At 37.5% G+C, this 17,836-nt stretch overlaps 1 protein-coding gene across 1 annotated transcript in view; it reads left to right on the top strand.

Moving 5' to 3' along the window:
• The window catches only part of slc22a31 (solute carrier family 22 member 31), a 28,329-nt gene that overhangs the window by 7,953 nt on the left and 2,540 nt on the right, over positions 1–17,836 (top strand). The window contains exons 2-8 of the mRNA XM_028477122.1: positions 2,338–2,441; positions 2,527–2,681; positions 9,498–9,666; positions 11,086–11,231; positions 13,136–13,244; positions 14,605–14,819; positions 16,653–16,764. Coding sequence (XP_028332923.1) covers positions 2,338–2,441; positions 2,527–2,681; positions 9,498–9,666; positions 11,086–11,231; positions 13,136–13,244; positions 14,605–14,819; positions 16,653–16,764 — 1,010 coding nt within the window. The remainder of the gene's footprint in view (positions 1–2,337; positions 2,442–2,526; positions 2,682–9,497; positions 9,667–11,085; positions 11,232–13,135; positions 13,245–14,604; positions 14,820–16,652; positions 16,765–17,836) is intronic.

Genomic DNA, 17,836 nt, shown 5'->3' with positions numbered 1-17,836 from the left:
CCTTGCATACAGTAACGGAACCGTTTATCTCATGTATAAACTTAACCTAAAAAGAAAAAAAACCAAACCTAATGAATTTTCCACAAAGGCATCTGTATAAAATAAAAGGTTTGTCAAAATGTTTATTTCTTTTTTTTAAGATAAAATAGCTCCAATTGGTTCAATTAAAAATGAATAAAAATTCTCACTTCCATTCAATGCTGTTTTGGTCACTTTAAAATATAAAATGATGATTTACTCATTAATGGTTGGGTGTAGAAATGTAACTAATTACTTTGTCTTTTGAAACATACTGACATTTAGAAATATACTCAAAAAAGTACAAGTACCCATAAAAGCAACTCAGTTACAGTAACGTGAGTAATTGTAATCCATTACTGTTACCTCTGGAATTAATGGGACATTTTCAAAATTCAAGGTTGGCACGTAACAAGGATGGTAAATATATTTTAGCATCATTTAAAATATTACCATCTGTTATTTAAAAGTCACTCCTAATTTTTGTTAAATTCCTTTTTTTTTTTTTTTTTTTTTTTTTTTTTTTTTTTTTTTCTCTTAGAAGTGCAATCTTTTAACAGCAATGCATATTTTGTTATTGCAATTAAATAAATTTATTTATTTCATTGCATAATTGTGACCATCACCAGCCCTCCCTAGGGAAGGGTAAGAAATACTTTATTAAAGGGAGGATGTAAAAAAAGAGAGGGCAGTGTTACACCAAGGTGAGGGGTTGGAGAGGGGTGGGGAAGTTAACAGGGAAGAGGAATACAAGATAGGAAATGGAATGGGTGGGGAGTAGTCGATAGATTTCAAGTGATGCGATGTGAAATTGTGGTTGTGTATATTGTGCTTATTGTTGAGTTATCAAGCCAGTTTGGTGACCAGTGTGCGGCTTAGGAATAATGGTGGTGGCTGTGAGCAGAGGAAGAAGTGAGTGGAAATTCCATAAAACAGGTATTTGGGAACAACGTGTCTGTGGTTGAGCCCAGTATGAGTGTTATCCCACAGCCCAAGGCCAGTGCATCCATGACAAATGTATTTCCAAGAACCGCCACTGCAAAACCCACGAGCCGCCCCCGGGCCCCGGAAGCAGCCAGGCCAGCAGCAAGAGCGGGCAATCCGGGGGCCCCCGGCGACCACCACACGGCCAAGCAGCCCCCCGAACGCCCCCAAGATCCCAAACCGAGAGGCAACCATCGCCCCCCCCCATACACACCCGAGAAAGCCCCAAGGAGCCAAGGACCCAGCGCACCACGCCACCAATCCAACCCCCAACCCCCAGACCCCCCACCCCATCCCCCCCCCCACCCCCCCCACACCCCCGCGCCCAACCACCCGAGGGGAGGGCCCAGAGAGCTCCCCGCCCGAGACCCCAGCGGAGGAGCCGAAGCCCACGCCCAGCAGACAACCAGAGCCACGCCGAACGGGCAGCCGGCGGGCACCCGCCGCCGGGCCCAGAGCCAGCAGGGACCCGACCCCAGGCCAGAGGGACCCGGAATGAACGCAGCACCAGGAGCAGCCCGCCCAGGGAGGACGACCACACCCCAAGCCGCATAAGGCACCAGGGGGCCGCCGGGAGTCTCCCCGTCGGCCCCCAGGCACCCCAACCTAGCCCCCCATGGCGCCCCAAATCACCTATTGTTGATGTCGCCCGCGCCACGGGCTTTAGTTTTTTTATTTATTTTTTTTTTTTTTTAAAAGCCAGGGCCCCCTCCAAGGGCCAAGCCAGACCGCCTTGCCGGGATGTGGCTCCCTGAGCATCCCCAGCACCCTGCCTCACGGGGCACTGCCCAAGCAGGGGCCGCACCATTAGGTATGCAAGGGCGCGGCACGCGGCACCCGCCCCGAAAGACCCCCGCCAGGACCGGCCCGGCCAGCCAGCCAATCACCCCGGGCCCCAGGAGCACCCCCCGGGACCAGGACCCCCCAAGGGCAAGTCCCCGGGCCAAGCCCCCCGGGACGCACCCCCCACCCCCGCCCAGGACCCGGCCACAGCCCAGCAGTCCGGCCACAGCCCAGCAGTTTTTTTGTTAAATTCCAATAAATAATTTCCATGATCAGTTTATATTTTTGAATATTGCCAAAATTCCCAAGCTTAATTTCCTGTTGAAATTACCCAGAAGCTTTCCGCCTTTTTTGCAGCCGTATCAGTACCAAGATGCCGCTTTTTTTTCCATGACGTCTGCGGGTTTTTATCAACACCTTTAAGATTCCTTTGGATATTTAATGTTTAATTTGATTATTCTTGAGCTGCACCTGAAGTTGACATTTGGTCTGCTGGTTGAAATGATCAAACAATCATGGATCCCTTTGTTTACTTTGTTCCTTTTGTTCCAGTGGAACCTGGTTTGCAGCGACTACTGGAAAATCCCAGTGCAGCAAATCTGCTTCATGATTGGATGGATTCTGGGATATGTATTCCTTGGGACACTGTGTGACTGGTGAGTGACTGACGCTGTTATTTTTCAGCACTTTAAGGCTTCTGGTCTGTTTTGAATGAATGATTGAATGGTGTGTGTGTTTCAGGTTAGGCCGTCGTCGAGTCTTCCTCCTGTCCATCAGTCTGTCCTGTGTGTTGGGCGTGGCCGTGTGTCTGTCCAGCAGCGCTGAGGTGTTTCTGCTGCTGCGTCTCCTTCAGGGCTCTACTCTCGCCGGCGTCTTTTTGTCGTCGTACATTGCCAGTAAGTGCTCACTGTTTTCTAGAATTGGATTCATTGGTTTATTTCAGAGCAAACTTTAATGCTCCTCTGCTTTGTCCTTAACCAGGGTTGGAGTCAATTACATTTTTCGGTTACAATTACGTTTTCAATTACCCCTTCAATTACGATTACAGTGACCAGCATTTTTTCCAAATACAATTAAATTACAATTATTTTTTATCCTCAGTCAATTGCAATTATATTCTGAATTACTAAAGTTCAATTACAATTACTGAGCCTGAAATAAATAATCTAATTAAAGTTAACCTTCCTCTTGTGTTATCTTTTTGTTAGCATCTCTAATGATAACGGGTCCTAAATCAGCTGTAAAATACCCTAAAAACAAATATCTATTGGTTACCTTGTTAGGCTTCTTAATCAATGAAAATATAGGTTTTAATATTTTTGGTGTGGGCATCTTATAGCCTTTATTGTGTCAATATACCCCTAGATTTTCTTTTTTTTAATGGTTAAAAAAAAGCTTGATATGAAACATATTTTATTAATTGACTACATATGTGTAGAACTGTACAAAGTAAATTATTATACTCAATTGCAATTTAATTACGATTACGACAGCAACACATTTTTAAAAATACAATTACAATTAAAGCTAAAAGCAGTGATGAACGAGCTCTCGCAAACACCGCAGAAATGTAAAAGTGTTGAGACGTAATGGAACATTTTCAAGGATTATATCACAAACCTTCCTGCAATAGGTGGCAATGACTATGAATGATGGTTGGGTTAAACCATAACGTGAGGTGCTTGATTTGTTTCTGTGTGGGTATAAAACATAATGTAAATCATTAGACAATAAGGTTACATTGTGTAACTTTGGGAATGTGTGTTTGTGGTAGAAAGAAATAGCAGTACTTACCTAGATCAGGGAAATCCTCAGTGTACTGAAGTAATAGTTCCTCATTACACTGTATAATTCTGACATCAGCACTTTAGAGAGTTATGAAGTCAGAGTTTTACCGAAGTTCGACAGTGATGATGTCATCAGTCCAAGCTGGGAGCAATACAATTTTCAAGGGGATACATTTGAGTCATTTTGCCATTCACATGTGCAATTCCCCCAAAATATCAAATTTTTTGCCAGTTCTAATATGCGTACACATTTTCATCAGTTTCTGAACGTGTTTTGGCCCTCAAAAATGTGATAATTTTGCCATAATTAAAATAATAATAATAAAAACAAGGTGCATTACGATATGGTCCTACGCACTGTTGTGCATGGGCCCTAATTAAAATTATACTGTAATTGTAATTATCAATTACACGATTACAATTATTTTTGACTCCAACCCTGTCCTTAACACACGGCCACACGCTCAGACGCAAATGTCATGTTTACCCAATCCTGACCCTCAAGAAGCAATAAACACAAGTTTATAAAAGCAAAATGACAAACAAGAGGTTAGATAATAAGCAGCACATCATCATGGCTGTTTATACAGACGCGTTTCTGTGCTCTCAGTATTCTAAGCCAGTGGTTTACAGTACTTTTTTTTTTTTTTTTTAATCGTCATCCAAAGCTTTTGATCACATGATGCTCTGCTCTCAGAGTCTCTACTGTTTGTGTGACAGTAATGAGGAGCTGCAGAGAAGTCACCTGGGATTCTTCAAAGATTTAAACATTACAATGTCATTACCTCCGTCAAGGAGTCAAATTTATTCATTTTCTTGTTTGTTTGTTAGCAGGATTATGTCAAAATTACTTTTTAAATTTTAATCAAAGATAGAACTCACGCCATGGAAGATTCCATTAAATTTTGTAGGAAATCCTGCCCAATACACTGATTCTGGATCAGTTTGAAAAATCTAAATAATTTTCTTATCTCTCTTCATTGGCTAAAAAATTAAATAATATCTCGGTCTGTAAATTGTTATGAAACTTGACTTATGTAGTTATGTCAGATTGGTTCCTTAACTACTTCAAACAGTTTCATCCAGATCAAATCTGGATTATGCATTTACGATTAAAAAAAAAAAAAAATTATATTTATTAATGGGGATGAAAATTTCTTACAAGCCTTTAAAGTGTGAATGATCATGATTCTATGATCATGATCACTGATCATGATAACTGCCAATATCTTAGATAGAGGAGATTTGGTGCTTGGTGCAGGTTTACGTTCTCTGAGTGTCTTGTTTCTGATCAATCAGCTTCAGATGTACAAAGACCGATTGGAGGACTTGGTCTGGGTTGATCAGTTATTCCCAACCTTTTTTTTTTTTTAATTTTAAATTGTCAATACATCAGAAGTGCTACTTTCTTACCTTTTAAATGCTATTTAAGTGTTTTGGAAGAGTCTATGATTACATTTACAGCAACATTTAATTGGAATTAAAGCTATTTATTCATGTTTTCCTGAGGCACTTTAGTAGTTTGGCTTTGTTAAAACGCTTTAGATTTATTGTCATTAAAAATGTGTCTGCATTGAGTCACAACAGTGTTTTTGTTGGCCTAATGGAAACAAATGTACATTTTTGGTTATGGCTTTTATTTTTCTCAAACGTCTGTTTTGGGAATCACTGCCTAAACTAAAAGAAGGATCCAGGCTTTGACTCTGACCTGGAGGAGATATGAGATGGGAATGTCAGCTGTGAGCTCTGACTGACTGACAGACAGCAGCCGGTCGCTTGTTTTTCTTTCCTCGTGTCTCTTACGTGTCGTATTAAAAGAAGAGATGAGCACTTTGAGTTTTTCAGAGATCACATGCAGGGTTGCTGGGAAAACATAACGCAACATTTGTAAGTTATTCAGGAATGGACAAGGTGGAGTGGGATGGTAATCTCATTGGAAACAGCACATTCCTGTGCAGGAGGAGGTGAAGTGTTACTGTGGTCTCATCAGAAACACTCAATCATCTGCTCTGTTTTTTTGCTAAGCGTGAACACTCCCACATTCCTTGGAGGTCAGTTCTAGATAAAGTCCAGATTTTCAGATCTGAGCTGATGTTTGGAGATGTGAGGCCAAAGGGAAAGTCTCTCTGTGACTTCCTGCCGGTGCCGCTTCTCCACAGAGACTGAAAACAATGGCAGGACGGCAGTAAAGGCAAGGAAGTAAGCAGGAAGAGGGGCTCGCAGTACCCCGCCCAGACAGAAAGGGGGCACGGAAAGAAATAGAGCTGTGTGTGAGAGGAGGTCAAAGTTCATCTCACACAGGCCACAGATGGATGGTCTCCCAGGCAAGCGTACAGAGTTTTCTCTGAGCTGAACTATCTGGTTTTAAAGTCCACATATTTAAAGGATACCACATAGTCTGAAGGTGAAGGAATGTGCTGTGGAGTAAAAGTATGAGATTCTCCAACGTTAATCATCCTCCAATAGTGATTTATACTTTAGTGCTGAATCAGGAATCACAAGTCTACAGATTCACAGAATCATCAAAGTCCACACGAGGCCAAGTTCACGGACCGACCAGAAGCTGGCGATACGATTCGTATCCCGATACATGTGTTATGATAATATACAGTATATTCCGATATTACAGAATAAGGCGATTTTTGCATTTTTTTTTTTTATATATGACTTAAGAAACAACTAATCTGTTAATGTGTACACCTTCATGAAAACATTATGTATGAAATATATTTTATTGGCATATTTTACACTCAAAACATTGGCTTTAACATGCCATGTGCCAACAACTGAAAAAAAAAAAAAAAAAAAATAACATACAATCTGCCTGTGGCTTTTAAACCAACTTTGACTTTAGTGCAACTTAACTGAGGTATATGTCTAGAACAACAAATAAATGCAGAAAGCACAAGCTGGTCAACATGCCCAGGTTTTAGTGCACTTCTTTGTGTAGTTACGGTGTCTCCTGCTGTGGAAAAGACTTTGCTGGTTAAATGAAGGAAAAAGAAAAAAAAAAAAAATATATATATATATGTATATATTTATTTATTTTAAATTAAAAAAAATCAATATGGGTGCATTTTGAATCGATACCAGAATCACGCGACGTCATATTGCGATATATTGCCGAATTGATTACTTCACTTTATTCATCAATCGCTTTAAAAACAACCACAGCTGAAATAAAGTGCAAAGCTAATCTTTGGATAATCTTTCTGGTCCTGGGCCCGGTTTTTCAAAATGTTTAATCCAAATAAAATTGAGTTGGATACAGTAATCGTATTTTTGCACGTTATAGAACCTTCTTGACAGCATATACATGACAGTGCAGAAAAAAATAAAGAAAAACATGTTGGGGCCCAGAAAAGCAGATAAATAAACATATAAATACATGGGCAATTAAGACGTTACAGCAGAGAGTAGGTGTTCTTCAGTTGCACAGGTAATTTTCTATATTTAACCATCCCCTTATGAAGACATTTGACCTCAACTGTAACTTTGCAGTTAAAGCCTCCATTCCATACACCTCTCTCTGTTTCTGTTCCACTGTTAGTGGCTGTGAACTCCTCCACTTTATTGTTTCCATTTTCCGAGCAGTCATCAAGAGTAGATGTAACAGGTGCTTTTCATCATTTGTGTACATGTTTAAAGGAGTCAAATTAAAAAAAAGAAACTGGCTTGAGGTGTACAGTAAATCAACTCTCAGAAGTGTATCAATCTCCTCATTCACATCCCTCCAGAAAGGAAGGAAAATTGGCCAATCCCCAAATATATGTGGAATGGTCGCCAATCATTCCACATTGTCTCCAACAATTTATTGCATCTGGAGTGTCTACACATTTGGAAACCACCAAAGGTGTATTAAATAACCTTATAATCATCAAACATTTCAGCCGGTTTTTCAAAGCAACCTCAGATTGGATCAATTTGATCCGGATAGAAACATTTCAGCATCACTAAATCTGGATAACCAGTGCTCCTCTTTATTTTAAGCCTTTGGACCCACCTCCTGCATTCTGCCAGAACCAGAACCAGCTAACAGGACGTAGAACATGTGATGTAATAGTTAAACACTATTTCTGAATTGGATTCGCTTTGGATTTCAAAAACCTGTGATGCCATTGCTTTATTATCCTGTTTTATAGGGGTGTTGAATAAAAACGTTGCGTGATTCTCGGATCAATTGAAAATTTATCAATATTGATTTAATTTTTTAATTTAATTTAATTTTTTTAAAATTTATTTTACCTTTATTTAACCCGGAAAGTCTTTTCCACTGCAGGAGACATCGTAACTGCACAAAGAAGTGCACTGAAACCTCTACATGTTGTTGTTGTTCTAGGCATATACCTCAGTTAAGTTGCACTAAAGTCAAAGTTGGTTTAAAAGCCACAGGCAGATTGTATGTTATTTTTTTATTTTCAGTTGTTGGCACATGGCATGTTAAAGCCAATGTTTTGAGTGTAAACTATGCTAATAAAATATATTTTATACATAATGTTCTCATGAAGGTGTACACATTTACAGATTAGTTGTTAGTCATATATTGAAAAAAAAAAAAATTGCAATAATCACCTTATACTATAATATTGGGATATATCGTATCGTATCGTGACCTATGTATCGGGATACTATCGTCAGATGCCAGGCAATACACACCCATACTGTTTTGTCATTGCATGGATCACTTAAAAATCATCTAAAAACAAAACAACAATATATGTAATTGTGATGAATATACAGCAATTAGTGACAGAATTAAATATATTAATTGTGGTCAATATTGACAGCTGTTTCAGGGATTATTTTATGAGATAATGTTCAAATCAAAAATAAAAACTCTTCCAGAAGGCGTTCAAAAATACTTCTCACGACAGACCAGCAAATACAGCCTAAGAAGATCAATTTAATCAATTTATGTTTATTTTACCAAAAGCAGGATTAGTAGGTAAACAAAGATATCTGTCTGTGCTTGGGGTTAATTTGTGGGATTCTGTTGATAAATAAATAAAAATGAGTGACACACTCTTTAATTTCAAAAAGAAAATGTCACAATATATTTTAGAGAGTTATGTAAAGCAGTCAAATTATGTTTGTGTTTTTTGATAAATGATGTATATAAAGGACCTTTGCGTGTTCACGTAAAGGTGCCACACGAGGATGATACTGATACGTGTTCGCGTAAAAGTTAGTTCTGGACGGAGCTCCTAAAGGGACACAGATTTTATTTATATATATATAATATATTTATTTATATTTATAATTTTATTTATTTTTTTGCATTATTTGAACAAAGGCAACTCAAATGTAATTGTTAAATGCTTGCATTTCTTTTGTATGTTTTGTATGTAACTTACTTGAATGTTATTTATATTGAGCATATAAGCATTTTTGCTTCTGCCTGTTTCAGTTTTATTATATATATTTTTAAATTGTGAATTATGTTTGAATATTTTGTTAGACTGAAACAAACAAATAAATTTGAAACTGAAGATTTGATCCAATCCGTTATCCAGAATCCAAGCTGATTACTGAGATCTGCTGTCCCGCTACTTTTATCTGTTGTTCTGCTTCATCAAAGCTGAGTGTTCTAAGTGTTTGATCAGGGCCTGACAGCATTTCTGTGTTGTTGATGAGTAGGTCACGACCTCTGAACTCTTGCGTGTTCATGTGGATTTGTTGGTTTTTTTCGTTTTTTTCTCTTTCTAATTTGGTCGCGCTTCGAGATGACTATTGTTGTAATTTGCGTTATATAAATAAAGTTGAATTGAAGCTTGTGTGTACGTATTGAGCTGTAGATGTCTGACCTCACATTGACCTTGTGAAGCTTTCGTACGCGGCGACACGGTGTCTGTGACAGGAAATGGATCTGTTCTGCACAGATGGGATGTGTGTGTGTTTCCTCACCCTCTGCTGCTTCTCTCTCAGGGCTGGAGCTGAGCGACCCTCCTCATCGCCTCATGGTCACCATGATCAGTGGATTCTTCGCCGTGTTCGCTGAGCTGCTGTTGCCGGGGCTCGCCATTCTCTGCCGTCATTGGCCCATTCTCCAGGCTGTGGTCACTCTGCCTTTGCTCCTTCTCATCTCCTATTGGTGGTGAGCAGGGTTGGGGTTAATTACATTTTTTAATTACAATAATGTCTTTAATTATCCATGTTCACTTACAACAAATTATGATTACAGTGACAAGCATTTTTTCCAATTACTACTACAATTACAATTATTATTTTTCCCTTGAAAGTCAGTTGTAATTATGTTCTCAATTACTAAAGTTAGATTAAACATAATCACAATACTGATCCTTTAATAAATAAGCCCATAAAACGTAACCTTCTTCTTGTCTAGCTTTATGTTAGCATCTCTAATGATAACGGGTCAGTTTGACCCATGTCTTAAATCAGCTGTAAAATACATTAAAAATATTATCTATCATCTAATTAGTTTCTCATCTTTTGGTTACCTTGTTAGGATTTGTAATCAATAAGAATAGTTTTATTCATATTTTTGGTGTGGGTGTATGAGCCTTTTTTCTATCAGTGTACCTCTAGATTTAAAAGTGTTTTTAAGCAGTAAAATTATCTTGAAGAGAAGTGACAGGTAGTGGAAAAAGTTGATCTGAAACATATTTTAATAATTATTAACTATGTATGTGTAAGACAAAGTTTGCGTTTAAAGTGTAACACTTTTTTATAGTAGTCCCATGCTAATTACAGTAAGTTATTAATTCAATTACGATTGCAACAGATTTTTCCAATTATAATTACATCCAAATTGTAATTAACTATAAATTACACAAGTACAATTACATGTTACGTTTACAGTGACCAGCTTTTTTCCCAATTACAATTAAATTGAAATAATTTTTTATCATCAGAAAGTCAAATATAATTATGTTTTCAATTACTAAAGTTCAATTACAATGAATCACAATTACTGAGCCTCAAATAAATAACATAATAAAAGTTAACCTTCCTTTTGCGTTAGCTTTCTGTTAGCATCTCTTATGATAATGTCTTAAATCACCGGTAAAATACACTAAAAACTAATATCTAACGTCTATTTTCTTTCCTATCTATTTGGTAATGTGCTAGGCTTCCTAATCAATGAAAATATAGGTTTTAATAGTTTTGGTGTGTGCGTCTGAGCCTTTTTTGTGTCAGTGTACCCCTCGATTTCAATGTTTTTTAAATGGTAAAATGTGGGAAAGTTTTATATGAAATACATTTTAATAATTGTTAACTACACATGTGTAGAACTTGACGTAAAACTGTAACATGGTTCCCCAGTTTAGCGTTAAATTATAATTGACCACTTTTATAGAAATTTCATGACAACTGCAAAGTCAATTATCTCAACTCAATTGGAATTTAATTATGATTACGAAAAAAAATAAAAATAATTCTGATTACGACAGCAACAGATTTTGTAAATTACAATTATAATTACGTCGCGATTGTGTCTGTTGCTAAGTTTCTCTGCAACGCTTTGATCTAACGGAGCCGTTTTGCTCCCCAGCTGCTCTTCAGTCTTTCCTGAGTCTCCTCGCTGGCTGTTTGCCACCACACAGATCCCTCAGGTGAAGAAGAGCCTTCAGGAATTCTCCAAAAGGAACGGAGTTTGTTTGCAGGAGGAGCTGTTCCCTGGTGAAACCCTGCTGTCAGGTACACGCACGCACACAAACAAACAAACAAACAAAGCACGTGGATACAAACTAATGCTTTGAAACACCAATCACAATCCAGTAAACCAGGAAGATATTCTTAATAAACAAAATATTACCAACTTTATGTCTTTTGGAAAACTCTAATCATTTTGTCTCTATTTGCTTATTTTTAACCATAAAATATGACTTTTAGGCTTTGACTGCAGCAAAAAGCAACTAAAACCCCTTCCTTACCTTTTAAGGATGGACTTAAAAATGTATTAGATCAACTACAGCTGCCCGTCAAATGTTACGTTTACTTCCATCTGTTGTAATTTTATAAAAACAACATTGTGTGCTTAAATCCTCCTGTAGTGTAATGAATATTTTCTAGTTATTTAAGTTCCAGCCTGGATTCAGATCTGATCATCGTGGAGTTCATTAATCATTAAACATGGTGGAAAAATCTGTGTAACCTTTGTTTTTTGGTTATTTCGTTTTAAATCAAAATAACAAACAGTGTTTTTTGTTTTACTGACTTAAAACCAAAACAGAAATACAGAAAAAACAAACAAGCAGCGTTTTTCTGTTTTAAAATGAAATTTTGTTCTGTGGGGAAACTATGATGAGAGCTTCATGTTTTAATCTCACCACACAGAACGACTTTTACTCTCCTACGGTTGATAAAATGATCTTGTATCATGTTGTCCATCTCACACCGATGGCAGAGGTGTAATTTGTGTGTCGATGACGTTTCGTTAAAGAGTTATTGATGATGGAAGTCTAAATCTGTCAATATCTGCCAACTTTACCGAACAGTGTTACGGTCCAAATAGTATCCAGATAAACTGCTGACTGGGCGAACGTTCGCTCCCGGACATAAAAGGAGCAACGCATAAGTCACATTACTGGTGAATTGAAACGTTATTAATACATAAGTAAATCAAAAAATGGATGTTACAGTACATAAAACCTGCACATATGTGAATAAAGGAACCAGAGGTGATGTAATGAATCTACTGGTGCTCCTCATTTCTTGTGATCAACTTCCGTATGTGTTTACGGCTGCCGTTACTGTCTAGCGGTATTTATAACGTGCAAAAAAAATATTTTTACGACCCTCAAGAAAGCTGTATTTGTTTTTGCAAAAGTGTCAAATCGTAGAAGTTCTAATATCTATTGTTCCTCACACCAGCCTCACTGTCGATAGTCATTCACCAGTTTATTTGGATACTATTTGGACCGTAACACAAAAAAACATAAACATGAGCAGCTTTTTATGAGCTAAAACATCCACAGACTGAATGAAAACATGTGAGGAGATCTGGTCCAGGACCTGGGGAGGGAAACGAGGTTCAGCGGACTTCAGTTCTTACTCTAATTTCCCCGTAAATATCCATATATTTTACAAACATAACAAGTTTAAAAAAACAAACAAAAACAGAAAAATGCTGCTTATCTGGTTTTTGTTTTTTTTCTGTATTTCTGTTTTAGTTTTAAATCCGTAAAACAAAATAACCACACTGTTTATTTGTTATTTTGATTTGGTTTTAAAACAGAATAACCTTAGAACGAAGGGTACACGAATTCGGAAATCACCTCCAAAATCTTTTGTTTACTTTATTCTACAGGAAATAAACAATGACCACTGTGGCTGAGCATGCTGCGCTTTTTTGGCCATCCTCAGACAATGACCACAGCATGATTTATTCATTTTTTTTTTACACATGTCTAATGAGAACATGCAAATTTATGCCAACTGTGTTGTATGTTTCTGTGCTACCAAACTAGCAGTACTCGTGACTGTGATGCTCTTTTCTTTTTTATTTAGTTTGTCATATGCTTAGTTTTGAAGTATTCTGACAGTAACAATTTGTTGTTGTTGTTGTTTTTTTTAATGTATTATTTATGATTGGGTTACAGAGATAGATTCAGTTTATGGAGAAGACGACAGGCCGAGTTTTCACACAGTCCTGGAGCTGCGTCACACTCGTGTCATTTGGAAGAACTGCCTCATCCTCAGCTTCACTCTGTGAGTTTTTAATACTTCCTGTTTGTAACAGTGTGAAGGATTCAGATAGAGGTAGTGGATGGATGCCTGCAGGGGTGGACTGGGACAAAAATACAGTCCTGGCATTTTGTGTCCAGATCAGCAAACTGCATAATCAGCGACACCACGTAGAAGCCGTTATTTATCAGTGATGCTCAACATGTGGCTCTTTATGTCTTTTTTTTAATTATTATTCCCCCAGAAAACGTTAAAAGGGGGAAATTTATTAACCCTTTCTTACCTATTTCCTTTGGCCATTTTGCTACTTTTTTCTGTCCAACTTTGGCCCCTTTTCAAAAAATCGTGACTCTTTTATTCAGATTTGAGCTGCTTTTACCAATAAATACCCCTTTTTCCTATTTTTGTGATTTTTTTTTAAATTTTTTTTTTTAATCCAATTATTGTCCTTTATTTTTTTTGGCCATTTTTCATCCAAATAATCAGAATCAGAAATCCTTTATTTATCCCAGGGGGAAATTACTTTTGTTTCAGCCTCTCAAGAAATATTACAAATAAAAAGAATATACGTTAAACAAAGAAGAATAAAGAATGTTAAATTACATAATTAAGTAATATGCTAAATATGCTAAATAATAAAGTAATAAATAATAATAATAATAATACAGATGTTTACAACAATCAAAGCTGTGAGGTTACAGAGCTGCATTGTAGAGTTTGATCTCCACAGGCAGGAATGGTTTCCTATGGCTCCGTGGTAACATCAGCCTGGGGCTGAAGGTGCTCCTGTGGTTGACCAGCACATCATGGAGTGGGTGAGACTTATTGACCATGGTGGCCTTCACCTTGGACATGGTTCTCCTCTCTGTCACCACTGTCAGAGAATCTAGTTTAATCCCCACAACGTCACCGGCCTTTTGCGGATGAGTCTGTTGGCATCTGCGTAATAAGCTAACTTTTGCCTAATAAATACCACTTGTTTTCTTTTTACCCTATATTTAGCTTTTTTTTTGTTCCACATTTTTGCCATTCTCTATTGTTTGCCACATTTTTCCCATTTAAGCTGCTCTTAGCAATTACGTACCACCTGGTTCCTCTTTATTTTCCCATATTTGGGCCACTCTTGACTGCTTTTGGCCCATTTTAATCACTTAACACTCTTTTCTTGCCACATTTTTGCCATTTTTGGACCATTTTTGGCCGCCTGTTAACATGTTTGTCACCACTAACCAGCCCACTTCGGGTTGACTGCCCACCGGGACGATGCTCAGAATGCCAGATGGCCAGTCCACCCCTGGATGCCTGCTAGGTTGAAGAGGAACAGACCAGTTGAAGAAACATGAATGCTGCTTTTGTGGTTTTTACATCCCTGTCTCCTCTTTAGGTTCATTGGAACAGGTATCCAGTACTGCTTCACCCGAAACCTGCACCGCTACTCCCACAACTTCTACTTCACCTACTTCCTGCGAGTGTTAACGGGGGCTGTGGCCTGCATCTTCCTCTGTCTGTCAGTCAATCACTTCGGTCGGCGTGCTATGCTCCTGCTGTCGGCCATCATCACCGGGCTGTCCTCGCTGCTGCTGCTGGCTCTCACACAGTGTACGTTACACCTTAACTGATGCCACACACACACGAATAAAACAGTTGCAAATCACTTTTATTATTCACAGGATATTTATTACGCAAGGAAAGTCCACAGAAATAGTATAAAAACTAAATCAACCTGTTAGCAGTTCAGTAATAAATGGATTAACAAATTCACATTCTTGAGTTTCTCTTATAAAGTTGATAAAGCTTGTTTATTAAAGCCGTTTCATTTTTATATTTAACCATGTAAAGCCTGAATTATCAAATAATTGACAGAAAATTACAATGTTTTGAAACTGGAGCCTTTATTGGTCCCTATAAACAACCAAAAAATAATAATTCAAATATAAATTTCTATTTGAGTTTTAATTTGTATCATATTTGATACATCTGCTGTCAATGCCAACAAAAACATGTCAACACATTGGCAATTATAAGGTTTAAGGTATTTTCATGCAATAATGAGATGCTCACTAATGGAACTGGCACGGTGAAGTCTGACATTTCTCCTATTTTTCCTCATTTTGTGGATCACAAACTTTTTATTTTGCATGGTGATGAGTCTGAAAACAGATGCGCTTCACACAGTACACATGGGAAAAGTAGCCTGCACAGTGCTTACATCTGTTTCCAATGTTGGTTACCAAACTATGCAATCTAAAAAAAATTTTAGTTTGCTTGAAAAATAATAAATACTTTTTGTTGCTTGATGATATGTGAAATGCAATAAAATGACAATTGACTGATTTAGAGTTACATGACTTCATAGACCTGCTGTATCAAATAATCAAATATGATACACCATTTTCAACACTGTTTTACTAAAACAGAGATTATGAAATATAAAGTAGGGGTGTCCCGATACGATATCGGTCCGATATCAGCCTGAAAATGAATATCGGATTCAAATTTCCGATTTATGTAATTTTTTCCCATTTAATTTTTAATTTATTTTAATTAAGTTGTAGAATACTGTAGATATTATGTTGAATAAATATATAATAATAAATGGGTCAGTTTTTCTCATACCTACTGTTGCTGAATATTATTCTCTGAGTAACATCACTTGATCAAGACTTTTCTAACATTCCACACTACAAAATAAAAAAAAAGTAATAAAACTATGCATGATTCATGCTGATATTGGATCAGTATCGCCGGTATGCAAGGCTGCAATATCGGTATCATATCGAAAATAAAAAAGTTGTATCGGGACATCCCTAACCTGTTCCCTGCTTGTTCTTTGGATCTTGTTGGGTTTTTTTCTTTCTTATTATGAATTTTATATTTTGATAGGCGCATTGAGATGACTTTGTTGTAATTTGCGTTATACAAATAAAGTTGATGTGATTTGAATTGAATTAATATAAACTAATATCACACAGCATCAACCCAGTCACTCTTCCTATTGTTGTTTCAGTAAAGTGTTTTCATGGTTTTCTTACCTTAATCTTTTCCAATTTGGAAAAGTTCTTCTTCTAAAACCACATGTGCATCTTTCCTCATAAATAATACATCTTGTAGAGTAGCTGGAAAGGCCTCTAATGAACTAGTTACTGCTCCCATGGTTGATTACCCTTGTTTTGCATCTATATAATCATATACCTCAGGTTTTACAGGGGAAAAAAAGAACATCACACTGATCATGTAAAGAGTTCCAAAATGTGTGTATCAAATATGATAAGTTTGGCTATATACAGTAGAGCCCAATGAAGTTTTTAAATGGTCTGTTATGGAATAAAAATACATGATTCATGTTCCTGTTGAATAAAGTTTTCTCAGTAAGTTGGACTCAGGTGTCAGTGAAGGATTCTCATCTTTATTACTTTGTGTTGTTTGTGTCAGACCTACAAGGAGGACTGGTGCTGGTGCTCTCCATCGTGGGTCTGCTTTTCTCTCAGGCTCTCGCCATGCTCAGCGCCTTCTTCGCCAGTGAGGTGATGCCCACCGTGGTTCGGTAAGTGTTTGTTTTTAGTGAGCACAGGAATTATCACGTTTGGGAGAATTTGAGATCAAATGATGAGTAAATTGGTCCCAACAAGAGTACTTAAGAAGGCGCAAACCTCTGCCAAATGCCAAATATCCTCTTAGATATTGGCAGTTGTCTGGATCAGTGATCCTTATCATGGTACCATGATCATTCACACTTTAAAGGATTGTAAGAAATGACTGTCCCCATTAATAATGATACAGTATGTCCAAATGTATGGACGGCTTCTATTTTTTACCCTTTTTTAATGGCGATGAAATGTGCAATTCAGATTCAATGTTGGATGAAAGTTGATGTAGTGATTGAAGAACCAACCTGACTAAACATTGGTCAATTACAAACAGAGATTAGAATTTGTGGGTGTCTTTTGAAACTTATCCAGAATCAGTATATTGTATATTGATCTGGATTCCTTTTCAGATTGAATGGATTCTTCCATGGTATAAGGTCTATCTTTGGTTAAAGTTTTGTAAAATCTGTTAAAGCTGCATTATGTAGAATTGTGAGACTTGTATGGAATCAACCACGCTCCCCCCTCCCCTTCCTGTTTCAAATTCACCGTGCACAACTGTGGAGCTCTTAATGACTTTTTTCCTCAATAGAGTCTGCTTTTTACCACTTGCTGTACCGCTTAACCGCTGTGCTTCACGCCACGATGGGGACTTGAGCTGGAAAGTCCGCAATTGCACTTTTACTACATATGAGACATGATTGCGCATCAACTTTAGTTGGGCAGCCAATAGTAACATCCCAAAACAGCTCATGGAGCACTCTGTGTGTAAAAAGATCTTTGATTGGCTGAAAAGTCACGTCATGCTTCTGGATTTCTAAAGCTAAACTACAGAGCCAAGAGAAAGAGCAGAGGTCCAGTGTCCTCTCAGAACACTTAAATTACAATATGTTCTAAGCTTAGTATGGATTTTTTGGGGACTGATTTTTGACTAAATGAAGCCAATTTACATACTGCAGCTTTACTTTTGACATAATCCTGCAAACAGACAAACAAATAAACTGAAAAACTCAGGTGAAAACATGTCCT

Source organism: Gouania willdenowi, chromosome 3 (assembly GCF_900634775.1).
Source record: "Gouania willdenowi chromosome 3, fGouWil2.1, whole genome shotgun sequence".
Taxonomy (NCBI): domain Eukaryota; kingdom Metazoa; phylum Chordata; class Actinopteri; order Blenniiformes; family Gobiesocidae; genus Gouania; species Gouania willdenowi.
Note: the sequence above shows the minus strand (reverse complement) of the source record. Positions and strands in the feature narration are given on the sequence as shown.